A 16,558-nucleotide genomic window follows, 5' to 3' on the forward strand; every position below is an offset into this window, starting at 1 on the left:
TAGATCGAGTTTCGCCTTTAGCAGCATGATCGTTGCGTACTTCACAATGTAAATATTCTCGACCTGTTTTAGCCAGATATTATCGCTATTACCACAGTGAACTCGCAGCATCAGGCTAAAGCAGGTCGTTAATATCTACATTGTGAAGTTTCAATCTTTCATCAGACATTTTGCTGATTTACTAAAATATCAGGTAATGATATCTTCTTAACATTTTGAAAATCAAAAGTGCTCATTCTTGTCACCTGATAAGTTTCATTTTGAAATTTTCTACAAAAAAGTCGATCGTTCCAGTAAACACGATAGTTGAAAATTTGTACTCATTTCAATCGCTTTTTGCGATAAAATAGCTGTCGATTACTCGATTAGTAAAAAATAAATTCATTTTATTCTTTTTCACAAAAGGGTGTTTTTATATCAGTGACATCACTGTAAAGTATACCGAAAACTGTTTTACTCTTGCAGTAAAGCTAATCAAAAGAATGAACTCCATGTCTTGGGACGGCAAGGGTCTACAGATCACCCCATTACCCGACAGTCATCCCCTCCTTGTGTTCATTAACCCCAAAAGTGGAGGAAAACAAGGACTTAGGTAAGTAGACTTACAGAGAAAGTGGATTAGCATAACAGTCGACTCTGTTGACCCTGTGGTCGTTAGTCGGTATCCTGGTGTAAACACATTACCCAGCATCACCATAAACATGGTGCTACAAACTTGTTTTAAATGTAGGCTACTATTGTACTGCAGCCCACAACTACTTTGCTGTTAGTACCGCACTGAAAAAGTAGAAATCTTAATCTGGAAGAGATGGTTAAAAAACGTTTAAATATGGTATATACACGTAATTGTATAAATTTTATGAACATAATTACGTAGAATACAAAAGTGTCGCACATGTCACACACTTTCAAATAGCATATGACGTTAATTTTCAACTTTTAGGTTGCTGAGAAAAATGCAAGGTCTACTCAACCCCAGACAAGTATACAACTTAAGTAATGGTGGTCCAATGCCGGGTCTCAACTTCTTTCACGATGTTCAGAACTTCAGAGTCCTGTGTTGTGGAGGCGATGGAACTGTCGGCTGGGTCCTCGACTGCATAGGTCAGCGAGTTTCATTGTCAGCATATGTTCTTCAGATTGATTTCCAAACAGAATGTAGATGTTTTGTTTAGTGTTCTCAGATTTTTAGCTTTCCGCGGTAATTGCGTCTTTTTTGCATGAAATAAGCTGAGTACCAGACATTGTCTGAGTTTAACTTGTAGGCAGACACTGTCTTTCAGCTAACGTTATTATTTTTAAGAACTTGAAATAGTTTGTGGAAAGCTTTGGTCATGATGGTCATACCAAAGAGTACGAGCGATAGGTTTGATTTCCAGGCAGCTATGCAAAGAGTTTTTTTAAATCTGCAACTTTTTCTCTTTCAGATAAAAGCCAGTTAGAACACCGACCTCCAGTGGCCATCCTACCTCTGGGCACAGGCAACGATCTTGCCAGGTGTTTGAATTGGGGTGGAGGTGAGAATTTGAAGCGAAATCGTAGTAGGCTAATACAAATGTTAATTCACGTTTTTCAGAAATGTTGATGGTCATGAACGTTGTATGCCTCTGATTAAACCAATATCAGGTGGTCGTCGTGTGGTCGCAGTGTTGCATTTACATCCTACCGTTTACTTTGTAAATCATCTTTTATATCAATAATATTTTAAACAAAAAAAATCATTTTTATTATATTAATGATAGATAGATATTGTGATAGATATATACTATATTTGGCAGTTACATCATCATCATCATAATCCATCGTCGGTTTGTTACCCACTAGTGGGGGTGGCCGATAAGTTACAGTCTTAATTATCAGACGGAAACACACACAATTTGTTTTCAAATGTCCTGTTAGGCAAAAATAGAATAAATCAATCTTATTTTTAAGGTTATGAAGGAAGCAGCGTCATGAAACACCTTCAGCAATTAGAAGCAAGCACAATGATCACGATGGATCGTTGGAATTTGAAAGTAACTCCTGAAAAAAGTAATCTCGAATCAGGCGACCCAGTGCCCCTGTCGATCATCAACAACTATTTCTCCATTGGAGTGGTACGTTCTCTAGTTATCTTTAACCGAAAAAGGTTTGGGTTGTTTTGTAAAAGTTTTGAATGCATTAAAGATTCATAAACGGCCGTAATATGTTATAAAAAAACAAAATTGTAATGTTGTTAGTTTTTTTTTTACACAACATTAAGAAAACAAATTTCATTTTAACCGAAATATTGTAATTGAATTTCATGTTCATTTCATTTTTTTAGGACGCCTCAATCTGTGTCAAGTTTCACCAAATGCGTGAAAAGCACCCTGAAAAATTTAACAGCAGAATGAAGAATAAACTTTGGTATTCCGCCTTTGGTACAACTGAAACCTTTGCCGCATCTTGCAAGAAGTTCACTGAGCATTTGGAAATAACAGTGAGTTTGAATGCGGAATGTTATAGTCTGTTGTTAAATAGCGATAAAAGACATTTCTTAAAAGTATGAAAGTGCTTGTATTTTTATCTGCAAATTTTTTTTTTAAAGATTGACGGCAAGAAGCTCGAAAATTGGTCAAAAACTCGATATCAAGGAATTGCCATTCTCAACATTGCAAGCGTGTATGGAGGAACAAACATATGGGGTCCCACCAAACAAAGAAAACCAAAAGTTAAAGATGTTGAACAAAAAGAAAAAAACGACTTAAAATATGCTGTCCAAGGTAAATTACTTAACCTAAGACTGAAATTTTAATAGCAGTTTCAACTTTTCTTGTTTGTTGTATCTGTTAAATTGAACAACAAAGTAAACAGACTGCAGTAAAATCAACCAGTCATGAGTCATGAAATGGTGTATGGCTACAGTAGGTTATTTTGTATCAGAATAAACTTATCGACTAAAACGCTGGGACATCCAATATTTTAGCGCCTGCAAAGAAGATACCGTTGTTCAGGATCCCTATTCAAAAGAAACCAAATTTTTAATGCAAACGTTCCAAACTAGACTAATTTTATTACCGGTACTACAGATACATACAGTATATCAGCTTTGACGCAATGAATTTTGTAAATTGTATCCGTAATTTTCTGAATACGCTTCAGATATCGGAGATAAACTTCTAGAAATTGTGGCGCTAGATGGCGCTATGGAAGTAGGACAAATGGTGGCTGGTTTGAAGGCCGGAAAGAGACTCGCTCAAGGAAGTGACATAGTTATCAAGTGAGTATTTCCTGATCTTTTCAAAACAACATTCTCATTTTTTCCCTGCTGATGACGTGCAAGTTTTATTAATGAGGAAAACTTGTATTCTTGTCTGCTATCGCTTGATTGAGACGTTGGGATTGCCAGCAGAGGTTTACTAATAATCAAGAATTATAACTTTGTTATGCGCTTTGGTCATTGTATAATGTTCATCATCATCATTATCATCATTTTCAGCCTGTGAGAGCCCACTGCAGAGCGTAAGCCTTCCCCTTTTCATGCCAATTTACATGATTATGTGCTAGAAGGCTACTACCTTAGTGCTACCTTAATAAAATAAATCTTTTTTCACGCTGAATGAATGTTATTTTTGTTTTTAGAACTAAAAAAGTGTTTCCAATGCAAGTTGATGGTGAGCCTTGGATGCAAGTGCCATGCCAGGTAAAGTTGAGCTTAATAAAGTTTTATTGTTATCATATCACAGTTTTAACTTAACTTGTTACTTTTTAGGAACGTAGCTTGGGAGAGCAATTGCCCTCCAACATTTTATCTTGCCCCTCCAAAAATTGGATTTAAACGCTATCACAAAGTTTCAATGACATTGCATTACATGTTGAATGACGTTTTATAAACGTTTGACTGTATTTAGTGGCCATATTTTTAAACAGACAGATTATTTCCAATACTAAAGTATCCCCCCAACAATTGTTTTTCCCCCTACTTTTTCTTTTTAGCTGCGTCACTGCTTTTAACAGTGCAATACGCATAACTTGCCCGTCTGAAACTAGTTTCGTCTTGTGCGAAGACGTATCTTTGAAACTCAGTCACTTTACAATGACCCAGAAATCACCTCCTTAAAGGGACATAAAAATCATGTGCTCAGCATCAACGAACCCTGGTTGGTTCCAGCTGTGTTGTGAAACGTTACGTCATACTATTACTTAACCAGTAGATCATTTCACGAAATCTATCTTCAAAAAATTTAAAGTACTGTAATCTCTCTTCCACAGATCCACGTATCGCATAAGAACCAGGTGCCCATGATGTCTGGACCAACTTCCTCTAAGCGTCCCTCTATGTTCTCTTGTTTCCGTCTCTCAGAAGCGAAAGACAAATAGTGAAGTTATCCGAAAATAACGTCAACGTATCGGTCTTACTGACGTCACTGATGAAAAAAGCTTAGTGGTTCTACGAGAAAGAAACTTCACAGTTTTGGTAGTAATTTGTTATCTTAACGTTGTAAGACGTTGAAAGCTCGAAAACGTATTATTGCACTTTTATGTTGTGTTCTATTGCTGCATTCCTTTGTACCACCTCAGACAGAGAAATCCGTCAGTTTTACATTGAATGACGGATTTTAGCTGTCTGGGGCCGTGTTTAGTCAAATCTCAACAGAACTGTTACGTCGATATTTCGTTGCATTAACGTTTTACTTCAGTTCTTTTAGAAGGTTGTAAAAGACGATTGATTTTATATGAAATGTTCCGAGTGGCTATTCTCATATTATTCGTTTGGTAACTTTATTTATTTCTCTTGAATATCTGTAGATGTATTGCATTCACTTGTATTTTCTCAGCAATATGACGTCAAAATTGTAGTAGGCTGGCCTACTGACTTAAAAACATTCGCATTGTCATTGACATGGGGAGTTTGAACCAGGGCCGTTGAGAGGCTAATTTGGGCCCGGTACCATTGAGATTTGCAGGCCCTTAATAAAGACACTTCTCAGAAAAATGCACTGCATCAAAACAATATGCGGTAGTTTATTCAAGTTCCTGGGCCCCTAAAATCATCCCAGGCTTGGACCAAAAGTACTCGATGGACCACCACTTCCTGGTTTCAATAACAATCTGACAATGCAGTTGATCTCTTGTTTGATGTATGAGCTTTCTCATCTTGTCTAAGCAGTGACGTGTGTGTGGTGTGCGTCGTGTTGCTACGGGGAAGAACTTGTATTTATGTGACACTTTTTCAAAAGCTTTTCGGTGTTCACTTCTTTGAGTGATTTCCATGTGTGAAATCGGTCATGTTTATTTAAGCTTAGTGCTGCACTGAGACTGTCTGTCCTGTAACTCTTATAAAAAAAACATACCGTAGGCTACTGCTGTATGTTGAAGATAATTAAATTCGCATCATCATCGTCCATGATTTCTTTTTACAATCTGCGTCATGCTTGTCAAATTTTAAATTAAAGTTTGTTTTTTTTTTAAATGAATTTGATGTATTGAAAGAAAACAAGCTGAAACTGTTATTGCTTTTTATGCAAATATTCAACAAAGCTGTGAGGTTATATTTCTATCAGTCAGCAAAATCTGCCATTTATACATATTCAACTTTCACAGACGTCAAACTATTGCAAAACAAACTGATTTTGCGAGCTATGATATCAGTGATCACTCAAATTGACGGTCTATAACGCAAAAATGATCAAAAGCATTTCCCGTGGATCAGATTATACACATTTTATTGCTGTAGTTAATCCACTCTTCAGACAATTCTACTATTGTGAAATCGTGGCACAAATCACAATATATCGGCGATGCTGTCTTTCAATGATCCATCTTTCCTTTCATATCTTCATCTCAAAATGCAATTGAGAAAGACCGTCTTTTATTGAGACGACATAAATTGTTACTTAAAGAATGGAGAAACATTACTTTCGAAAATCAAAGCAACCTGTGAAGTAGCCCGTCAGTCAAATTTGATAGGCTGCATTGTTTTCAAGCATTACGATTACGTTTTTCGATCGAAAGATTTTATGGTGCACTGATAGGCCTATTTTTGATAAAAATTGGGTTGAAGTCATTAAACTAAAAATGCAAAAGTCATATGCTCACTGCTCAGAAGGGTAGCCAACAAAAACTTTTGGGGGGAGCAAATAGGTATTATAGCACATGTGAGTGAGCCCGGCAACGAGCTGGCGAAAGCGATGCACACTCTCCCACAAAAATTTAGAAAAAATAACTTAAAATTGTGCATTCTGAGAATTCTTTCAACCTAACCTAAACCTTTAGTAAAACTCTGTCGAATGATACTGTAACAAAAGTAGAAATGTTTATTCAAAATATTTCGTGGGAGAGGGGCAATTGCCCCCCTGAATACTCCCCTGCATATACTGATTACATAAAGGTTGTTAGCGTTTATTAAATGTTAATTTTTGATGTTGTAACTATGTAAGTCGACTGTCATTAGACAGCTGAATATGGTCTTGCGGTAAAGTGCGCGTGACTTGCATTTCGTTGGTTTTTAATTAGGCTACTTGATGGACTAACGTGATGTTTTTGAATTACTGTATTTTATGTACTGTAGCCAATGTTGTTTTGTTAATAGGACTGACTGTGTTTTGGTATTTTTCAGTGTTTTTTATTAAGTTCTGTTCTTTTACAATCTACTTTTTCTGAAGCGAAATTGCTCTATTGATGACGTTGTTGAAATTGCAAAACATGTTTTTCTCATTGTTTTCAATAAACACATTGTAATGAGTGTTGTCAATATCAGGCCCGTAGCCAGGGAGGGTTCTCAGGGTTCCCGGGAACCCCCTCTTGAGCCGAAAAGGTCCACATTTTGGAGAAGGTGTAGTGTACTGTACATACGATCACAGGATCATCTGAAACCTTCCAGATAGTTCTAAATAAGTGGTTTCTGAAAGATAAATGGAAGATTGAAATCATTTTCGTCCCGGACGCGTTAATGACGAAAAATAAAATGGTTGATTGTACATTTGTACAAGAGTAAAGTCTTAAAATTTGATCATTGCTGCGTCATAATGTCTTATGTTGTGCTAGCGAATGTGACATAAGTCGTATTTTAGCCCGATATTGCTACATCTGATGCGTCACATTCTACGGTAAACGGTGAGTTCTCATCAATTGCTTGAAGGGATGCATTAGCAATAGCTTCTTTGAGGAATTGAAAGTCGCTTATTTGTAACGTGCTTAAAGGAAAGGCATCAACTCCCTTTAGCCTTTGTATTTTGTCAGAGAAGCCCGGAACCCACTTAGCGTAATAGGCGAACAACCCAATTGTTCTCTGTAGCGATTTTTTAGAAGTGGGTGGTGGTAAATCCCAAAGAGCTTTTAAACGCTCAGGATCGGGCTTAATTTGTCTATTTCCTACGCAGTAACCCAGGATGTTAATGTTCTCCACACCATAGACGGTTTTGTTATTATTGAGCGTCATATTACGTCGTTTCATGGATTGTAGAAATTTTGCAGCGGTCTTCTCTAGTTCTTCAGAATTACGACCGCCAATGATGACGTTGTCAAAGTACACGTACGTGTTTTCAAGTTTGTCCGAAGCAACAACGTTGTCCATTATGCGTTGGAATACTGGGCCACCATTTTTAACACCAAATGGCATGCGATTAAATTCAAATAATCTTCCACCAGCTTGAAAGGCAGTATAAGGTTTATCTTGGTCAAGCAAAGGAATCTGATGGTAGGCTGATTTAAGATCATAAGTCGCAAAACTATTGTACTGTGCAAGACTGTTCACGATGTCCTCGATGCGGGGGATGGGGTAAGCATCGAGTTCAGTAAATAGATTAATTGTTTGCGAGTAATCGACGCAAAGTCTTTTACGTCCAGACTCAGGATTTGTTACTACGACTACTTGAGCACGCCATGGCGAATTACTCGGCTGAACGATTCCTTCAGCAAGCCAATTGTTAACTTCTGAATCGATAAATTTTAAGTCATTATGACTGTACCTCCGAGATTTAGTCGCTACGGGTTTGCAATTATATTTCACACTTGAAAATAATGATGGACACTCTACTTGGGCGGCGGCTACGGCACATGTCCCAGACATATTATGTGAAATGATGAGGTCATTTTCAGGACCAACCAATTCGAAAACTAAACGCTTATGCTTGCTTTGAAAATCTAAACCAAGAATTATATCAGAGCATAAGTTCTTTAGAATATAAAGTTCGACGTTGTTATACGTGCGATCAAGAATGTTTAGGTTTACTACACATTTACCGAGAACTCGACTTTTGGCTGACATTTGAGCCATCGTCACTTCGAGCCTTGCCGGAAAAACTTTGAGGTTTAAGTCTTTAACTGATCGTTCGTTGATAAAACTCTTAGAACTTCCGGTGTCAATTAGAGCGGACAGTTCATGACCAGCAATGTTTATAAAAATTGTTGACTGTTTCAAGTCATTGTTCACAGTTTTTGCTGAACAGACATTACCTTGAGAGGGCGTACCGGTACTGGTCGCTGGACATTGAATATCAATCGATGCTGCCGCCGTGTTATTTGCTTGATGGCCAGAGCTGTTCCCGTTCTTTCGACAGACTATCGCCCAATGTCCTTTCTTGTTGCACTTAAAACAAACTGATGAACGCGCTACACAGTTCTTGCGGTTATGAGAACGCTTACTCCCAATTGGGCAGAGATGTACGCATACGCCGCACACTTGCGGCGTAGACTTTTTGTTTACGCTTACGGCCACATTTTATTTGAATTGTTGTCGCTTGAGGCTACGCCGTAAAGTTTTCGCGGTATTTTAGCGCATAGCGTCAACGCATATTTTTTAATGTATTTTTTTTTGCTACAACACGCCAATACCTTCCAGCGCTGCAGTTTCAATGGGCAAAGACATATTGGAACCAAAACACAGCAAAATGTCAGATGAACACTTTCAGATGCTTGTGTTTCTTCGTAGAAATTCAAAATAATACTTGTTTGTTTCGAGTGGTTTATACCAGTGGTTCTCAACCGCCGGTCCGCGGACCGGTGCCGGTCCTTGTAATTTTTTTGCCGGTCCGCAGAAGATCTTACTTTCTGTAAACCTTATTTTAATGTGGAGTCATTAGCATATTGTAAAATTGTGATCGCACTGTGAAACATGCACAGCGGTAAAACTGACATATCTCCACGTAAAATTGTTTGATAATAAAGGTGAACTTTTTGATGACCTAATTCTATGCCGTTGATAATGTTTTTGTGACAAATTGCGTGTAGTTTTCAAAAAGTTTTGAAACACAGAAATACATAACCAAATAGGGAATTTTGCCCTTGATTTTGAAAAATTTCAAAGTGGTTGGAGACGAAAATTTGGAATTAGATAAATTTGAAGTCCCGGGATGAGCCGATTCGCTGTGGAAAATGCTGTTGAAATGGAGTTGTGAAAAAAGTAAAAAAAGGTGCTGAGCATTGTGAGTCAACACTTGAAAGAGTTGGCTAACAATTATGACGATCATTTTGCATACCGTAACATGAAGATCCTCGACATGGAAACTTTTGGATAAACAATCAATGCATCGATGATGTCAACACATGCGACTTTAATCTTCATGAAAAAGAAAGTCTGATTGAATTACAATATGTTGTGCTTCTACTTTGCAGTCCAGATTCGAAAAAACATCATTGTCACACTTCTGGTTATTTCTTGCAAACAAATTCGTACCTAACTTTTAAAACAATCGAATTGATGGTAATTGTTTCAACTAGCTATTTAGAAACGACAATTCGTTTTCATCTCTAGCTTTAATAACGAAGCAAAGAAATCGCCTAGATGCCGAAACAGACCTACGGTACGTGTTTTAGAAACTTCTTGGATATCTCGTTTTCCTCACATAGGCTACTGGCAGCATAACAGCAGCAAATTTCCCACTGACATTGATTTTGTATGCAAATGGATTGACATTTTTCTGTTTGAGTCGATTTGATTGCCGTTTTATTCCAAATTTTGTCCTGCATACAAATCATATGCTAAAACCTTGCATTATGGTGCGCAGGGGCGCCGGAAGCGGGGGGGGGCAGGGGGGGGGGCAAATGCCCCCCCTGCCCTCAAATTTTCTGCAGATGGAGGGGCAGTGGTGCCCTTTTAAAGTCATGTAAGCTACTGCACATTTTGCAATATAACAATTTCTGCTATTCGCTTTTAGCCTAATTATAATCTTTCATTTTTGCCTCAAAATAATATTTACGGCACAAAATTTTGCAACACAGCACAGGCCTTAAAACTCGTTTTTTTTTCGGCAGCCATCGTGGCCTACCGGGAGCTCCTTCTCGGCTGCCAAATCTGCGTGCTTGGACGCCAAAATACAAAATAAAAATAACCATAGCACAAGTAAATAGAATTAAATTTGCAACAATGTTAAAATGATCACTTAGCGTTGTTGAAGTCTGGGCCTGGGCGACGTCCTACAATAGAATCGTTGCAAAGCCGGCTGCGTAGCCGAGTGGTGAGAATGTCTGCGCGACGTTCGAAAAGACGTGGGTTCGACACCGCTCCAGAGCACGCGGCTGTGTCTTGGCAAAACACTTAATGGCAAGCTAAAATATGGGAGCAGCTGACTCAGACTATATGTCACTTCGCTGCTTCCTGTTGTCTGTTGTATCGCATCTGTGATCGCAGTGTACTGTAGCCTATGTCAGCGTGGTCTAACTACTTTTAACTTACGGCCACTTTACAAAAACGTGACAACTTGCGGGCCATTTCCAACAAAATGATAGTGAGTGCGTAATCGAAATTGTTAAAATTAATAGCAAATTGAAATTTATTGCAAAGCTCTATCAGTGAGATGCCTGTGGTCGAGGTTTCTCTGATACTATCGTTTCTACATCAATTTCAATGTTAGTGGTAGCAAGTCGGAGACTATCTTCCAGTGTTTCGTCTATCGTTCGATTTCTGTTTTTAGACTTGACTTGCTTCATTCTAGAAAATGTACTCTCACACATGAATGTGCTTCCAAACATTGAGTGCATTTTTAATGCAAAAATTTTCAGTTTGGGAAATCTATCCTTGCTGACTAATTTCCAGAAGCACTCTGAGGTTTCATTTTGCCCCTGCAAATTTAGGTTTAACACATTCATGTGCATTGTCATGTCTGTAAGGAAAGCAAGATTGCACAGGAAGTTTAGGTACATAAGGTACATATCAGCCTTTAACACTAGGTACATATCAGCCTTTAAGAAGCCTAGTTGTAATGACGAGACCTGATAGGTTAAAACAGTATAGGCCCTGCTGTCTACAACTTTGAATTAAATTTTTGACACTTTTTGTCCAAATGCTATACTTGTTCTAATTAAAATTACTTTCTGTAACATAAATACAAATTAAATCAATACTGTGAAAGCTCGCGGGCCGCATGCGGCCCACGGGCCTGTAGTTGGACCACGCTGGCCTATGTTATCGCAATGGGCGCAAATAAAAACACGATTATTATTATTATTATTGCACCACGCAATAACTGCTTTATCGGGATTGTAATCCATTACTATTCAAGCGACACTCGCACGAGTGTCTCCAATGTGGCTGATTTTACAGAAATTCGCCACCCCCCTAGAATTATTTTTAGCAACGAAAAACAACGTTCGACATGACTGTGTTGACGATGACGGCAAGGTAATAAAATAAGTATTTCAATGATTAAAACATTACTTGTAGGCTTTAACTGCCCTTTATCAGAACTGACGATGCACTAGCAAGTGCAAAATATTTTTTCTGTTACATCTACTGACATCTGATCCCTGTTGCCTTAGCAATTGAGGTTTTAGCTATTTCAATGATGTACATTACTAAAAGACATTACTAAAAGAAGCATAATTTTTGCAAAATCTGATCAAAAAATGTTTTCCCCATTGATGTCAACTAACTTAGTTCTCCTTTTTATCAACGGTTCAATGTCCGACAAAATCGAATCGACATAAAAACGACAATATTGCCAGACGATGTAAATTAGCACTTCGGATTAAGACTTTGTTAAAATAAATGTCGGGATTACAAACAAGACTTACGCTACAGCGCTGGCGATCGCAGATGGATATATTTCATCAATAACAAATATTCCCCGCACAATGCAACGGTGGCGATTATGACGCGCTGACCTAATTTTGCGTCACTCTTTGATACTACATATTTTCGACAGTTAATCCACGATCATTCTATTGCGAAATTAAATAATTGGCTAGAAGAGACCGGCGGCCAAACTTGGCCGATTGAGGAGGTAGCACCGGCGGTTCATTCAAGCAGTACTTAGCGGCCATGGCCGCAGGCTGCTTTAAGAATTGACAGTAGGTTGCATCATTATAACATAGCATGGTGCCCTTCTTCGTATACTGGATTATCATTATCGCTATATTTTATCTTAAAACTTGAAAAAAAATTGGCCTTTTAGTAAACAAAAGTGCCCTTTTTTCGTAATCTTGCTCCCCCAGTCAAAAATCGTTCCGGCGCCCCTGATGGTGCGCAACGACAACTTTGGTTAACAAAACGTTACAAATATTCATTCTATTCACTACGATCTTTGGTTGCCGGTCCGCCAACATTTTTTAAACATTTCGCCGGTCCCCCATTGTTAAAAGGTTGAGAACCACTGGTTTGTACCGCGTGAATGTTTGGCACCTAGTAAACAAAATGGGTTTACGCTAGTGTATGCGCTCATGCCACAACTTTTTTTACAAGTTACGTTGACGCATACGGCGTATGGTTTTTCGAACGTTTGCGTTAACGCTGACGGCGTCAATATTTTTTGTATGCGCTTACATCACTGGGCCCGGGGCACTTTTAGATCGGGGGGCCCCCGTGCAAAAACCACCACTACGTCTACAGTAGCATTAATCCAGCACTGCATAGCATTTTGCAGAAATTTCAAAGGCTGAAAAAAAACAAAAACACAAAATTAGATTTTTTCACGTCGGGGGCCCTTCCAAAGGGGTGCCGGGGCACCTGCACTCTCTGCCTCCCCCTAAATCCGGGCTTGGGCATTTATTTCTTTCGCTAAAGCCTTCTACACAATAGATCACACTATTCTTCTAAAAAACTGCAAACATATGGTTTTTAAGGCCTTCCATTACGCTTATTTAAAAAGCTACAACTATACTATCAGTAGGTAGCATTGGGCTATGCTCTCCTGCGTAAAATGCCCTTTCCTTTTAACAAAATGTTGATTTTTTTTGTGATTGTGTAGTGCAAACATTTTTTTATCGAAGAGTAGTCTTGGGTAACAGGGAGTAGGCTATTAACCATCTCTCATACCCAAGGCCGGATTTAGCTGATGGGGGGCCCGGGGCACTTTTAGATCGGGGGGCCCCCTGCAAAAAAAATTTTCAAGCCTACGGCGCAAAAAACCACCTCTGCGTCTACAGTAGCATCAATCCAGCACTGCACAGCATTTTTCAGAAACTTCAAAGGCTGAAAGGAAGAAAAACTAACACAAAATCACATTTTTTCCACGTAGGGGGGCCCTTCAAAAGTCGGGGGGCCCGGGGCACCTGCCCCCTCTGACCCCCCCTAAATCCGGGCCTGCTCATACCACCGTGAGAGGGGGTAACTTAAAATTGAGTTTTTGAATTTTACTTGGGACACCCTTTCAAATGGTGAGGTTGTCAGAAAAAATAACTCTTGCAAATTTTTTTAAAATTTGAAGTTGATTTAGAGGTGGCCCTCCCCCCCTAAAGTTCTGTGCCCTCCCTCGAAATACCAAATCTGCGTATCTCGAAAACCACTTGAGCTAGAGATACAGTTTTTGTGTTAAAAGATGCAGAAAACATGGTTTTTTATCTGCTTTCTGAACATTGAGTGCATCTATCTTGAGTAGAAAAGCAGTTATTTGGAAAAAACGCATTTGACCAAATCTTGATTTTACAACCTTTTTTGTGACTACGAAACCGTCTACAAAATTTCGTTTTTTTGTCTTAATTTTTGCACCTTAGAGGGAACACTGGTAACGATATTTATTTCAAAATGTAATTCTGGTCAGTACTGGAAGAAGCAATATTATCGACAATATTTTACATATTGTCTTGCGTATCGTGACAGGATGTCTGCGACCTACCGTACACCATCGGACAATTTCCCTGTCCTTGCAGGCAACCAACCAGCTGAGTTTCGTCGCGAAAAAGCCATCCTGTCTCTTTCTCGCCGCACTACGAACCCCAACCACTTGCTCCACTCAAGTCTCTACGAGTCTGTGAGCGAGCAATCGAGCATCCTCGGAAACTGAAATCGAGACACCCATTTGTATGTGACACACAACTCCTGATGAAAACCGCTGAAGACCAATCCATCAGCGCGGCTTCCTGGGAGGACAACAAATGGAGCTCAGAGTAGAAGAAGAACTCCTCAAGACTCTAAAGTTGTATATCCGACACCAGCCCCCATCCAACCGGAATGCATAATTTGCCAAGGAAGGCCTGGGTGCGGCTCAACCGCCTGCGTAGCCTACCGGGCTAGCCTACTGGAGTCAGACTATTCCGCTCCAACATGCACAAATGGGGGATGGCTCCATCCGCAATCTGTGAGTGTGGCAAAGAGGAACAAACCACAGTCTCTATATTACTAGTCTGGAAGCTCAATGGCGTTGCTATGCAAGGGTGTGTCTTAGCATTTGAGACAGCGCCTCAAGTGGCACGTCAGTACTTTGCAATTCGTAGCCAATTGTCTAGGCAGGTTTAGCCGAGTAATTTCAACTGCAGGTTGTTTTAACTTTAACTAGGCTAAATTCTTATTTGCATATTACCGCTAAATAGGCCTAGGCTATTTTTTCTTATTCCAGATTATCCTACTAAGTTAGTCTTAAGTTTTTAATATAGAGACTGTGGTCAAATCACAGAATCTGCTTGGAAGGTAGGCTATGCAAATACAGGCATATTGCCAACTATCAACGGTGAAACTGCATGATATTGTGGTTGCAGACTGTTTTTAACTAATGTAGAATGTTTAGGATGTTTGTTACAGTTAATATCTAGCATGACTACAAATAGTTAAAATATGATGTGAGTTTTCATATTACTTAGGAATTGATTACTTTATAGTTTGAAGTAGTGGTCTTAATTACTTTATAGTTTGAAGTAAAGTTCATAAGTTTCAATGTACCAAGTATATACAGCAGCTTAATATAATTGAAGGGTTTAATTACTAAATATTTGTGGAAGCTTTAAGCTGAAGTAGGCTTGAAATTAGTACTGTAATTGGCAGATGCTACTTAGCCAGCATCATTTCCAAAAACATTGATTGATCAACTAATTCAGTTGACACTTATTTTAAAAAAGTGTATAAAGTTGTTTTATTTAGTGATACAACAAAAAGTTGATATGTTTCAATCTGTGGCACTCAAAATAGTCACTACCAAAAATAATTTGTAAACAAAGAGCATTAGTAAGACAATTTTGAGTACGGTACCGGTAAGTATGCAGGTTCAGTAATTTAAAGCGACAAAGGTTAAAAGTTCTGAGATTTAAATTGTATATATAGCATATATAGCAGCGTTTCTCAACCTGGGGGTCGCGAAGGTCATTTGAATGTGAATCAGGGATATCTAGAGAAGGGGGTATGAAGGCTCACAGCGATTGCCTTAATGCCTTATTCTCATGACACTACCAGGGCGGTAGTTTGCAGTGCTTTAAACATGTGGTTCTTTTTAAAGTCGTAGAAAGTTTTGTAGTGCAGCTGGTATAATGAGCTACAGAAGACAGTTAGCAAATGTTACGTAGAGCATATTTAAAGAATACTTGTTTGAAAAGACAGTTGAAAAGTTACCAGTAAGCTGTTTTTTTTTAACAAAGCCTTTGCAGTAGGCTAGATGTAAAGCAAGTATACGGGTAGTTGAAATAATAAGCAACCATGAGCATGCTGTGAATATCCAAGCCTGATGCTAATAGCGCAATGCAAGTTATCATAACAAGATTTATTAAACTACTATCGGTGCCAATTGTCATTTTACGATAAACCCAGATTATTTATGGTAAACCGACAAATGCGTGTAACAGCTAAAATACCCTCGAATGCGCGGAGGTGTAAATTATAATCAACAAACAAAAATATTGTAGGTTCCAACTGGTTAATTTTGTAGCACTAGCACCATTCTTGCAATGACAGAAAATGTAACACCTTACCCATAGGTGGGCAAAGTTACTTTCAAAAGTAACTGAGTTACAGTTACAGTTACTTGGCCAAAATAGTAACTGAGTTACCGTTACAGTTACCGATTTTAAAAAGTAACTAGTTACCGTTACTAGTTACAGTTACTAGTTACAGTTACTAGTTACTTTCAGTTACTCACAAATCTGAACATAAAATTCTGCACCTGGCCAGCTCTGCGTGCAAGTCCAGTTTAACCGCAATGTTTGATATATAGTGTTAGAGCCATCCATGCTAACATAATAGCACAAGTAGGCCTACAAAACCAACAAGGTTTTATTTAAAAAAAAATAATCACTGGCTTATATGTTTATTTCCTTTAAGAAATACGAGCATTTCAAAGTGCTGGTCACTCAGGCCTGCCCTTTTGGGCTTTAAAATGTCCTTGCCCAATCGTCGTCGTCGTGTGAGCCTCTGGGGCCGAGAGTCTATCCTTTTACCGCCCCAGATTCACGATGTTTT

General features: G+C 38.7%; 1 protein-coding gene across 1 annotated transcript in view; it reads left to right on the plus strand.

The window, feature by feature from the left end:
- LOC145769686 (diacylglycerol kinase beta-like) overlaps positions 1–6,706 on the plus strand; it is a 33,201-nt gene extending 26,495 nt beyond the window's left edge. The window contains exons 16-24 of the mRNA XM_082581363.1: positions 466–592; positions 944–1,104; positions 1,428–1,517; positions 1,933–2,096; positions 2,306–2,461; positions 2,570–2,744; positions 3,124–3,241; positions 3,604–3,664; positions 4,234–6,706. Coding sequence (XP_082437489.1) covers positions 466–592; positions 944–1,104; positions 1,428–1,517; positions 1,933–2,096; positions 2,306–2,461; positions 2,570–2,744; positions 3,124–3,241; positions 3,604–3,664; positions 4,234–4,341 — 1,160 coding nt within the window. The 3' untranslated portion in view covers positions 4,342–6,706. The remainder of the gene's footprint in view (positions 1–465; positions 593–943; positions 1,105–1,427; positions 1,518–1,932; positions 2,097–2,305; positions 2,462–2,569; positions 2,745–3,123; positions 3,242–3,603; positions 3,665–4,233) is intronic.
- Positions 6,707–16,558: the final 9,852 nt, after the last annotated feature.

This window comes from Aplidium turbinatum, chromosome 4 (genome assembly GCF_918807975.1).
Source record: "Aplidium turbinatum chromosome 4, kaAplTurb1.1, whole genome shotgun sequence".
NCBI lineage: Eukaryota > Metazoa > Chordata > Ascidiacea > Aplousobranchia > Polyclinidae > Aplidium > Aplidium turbinatum.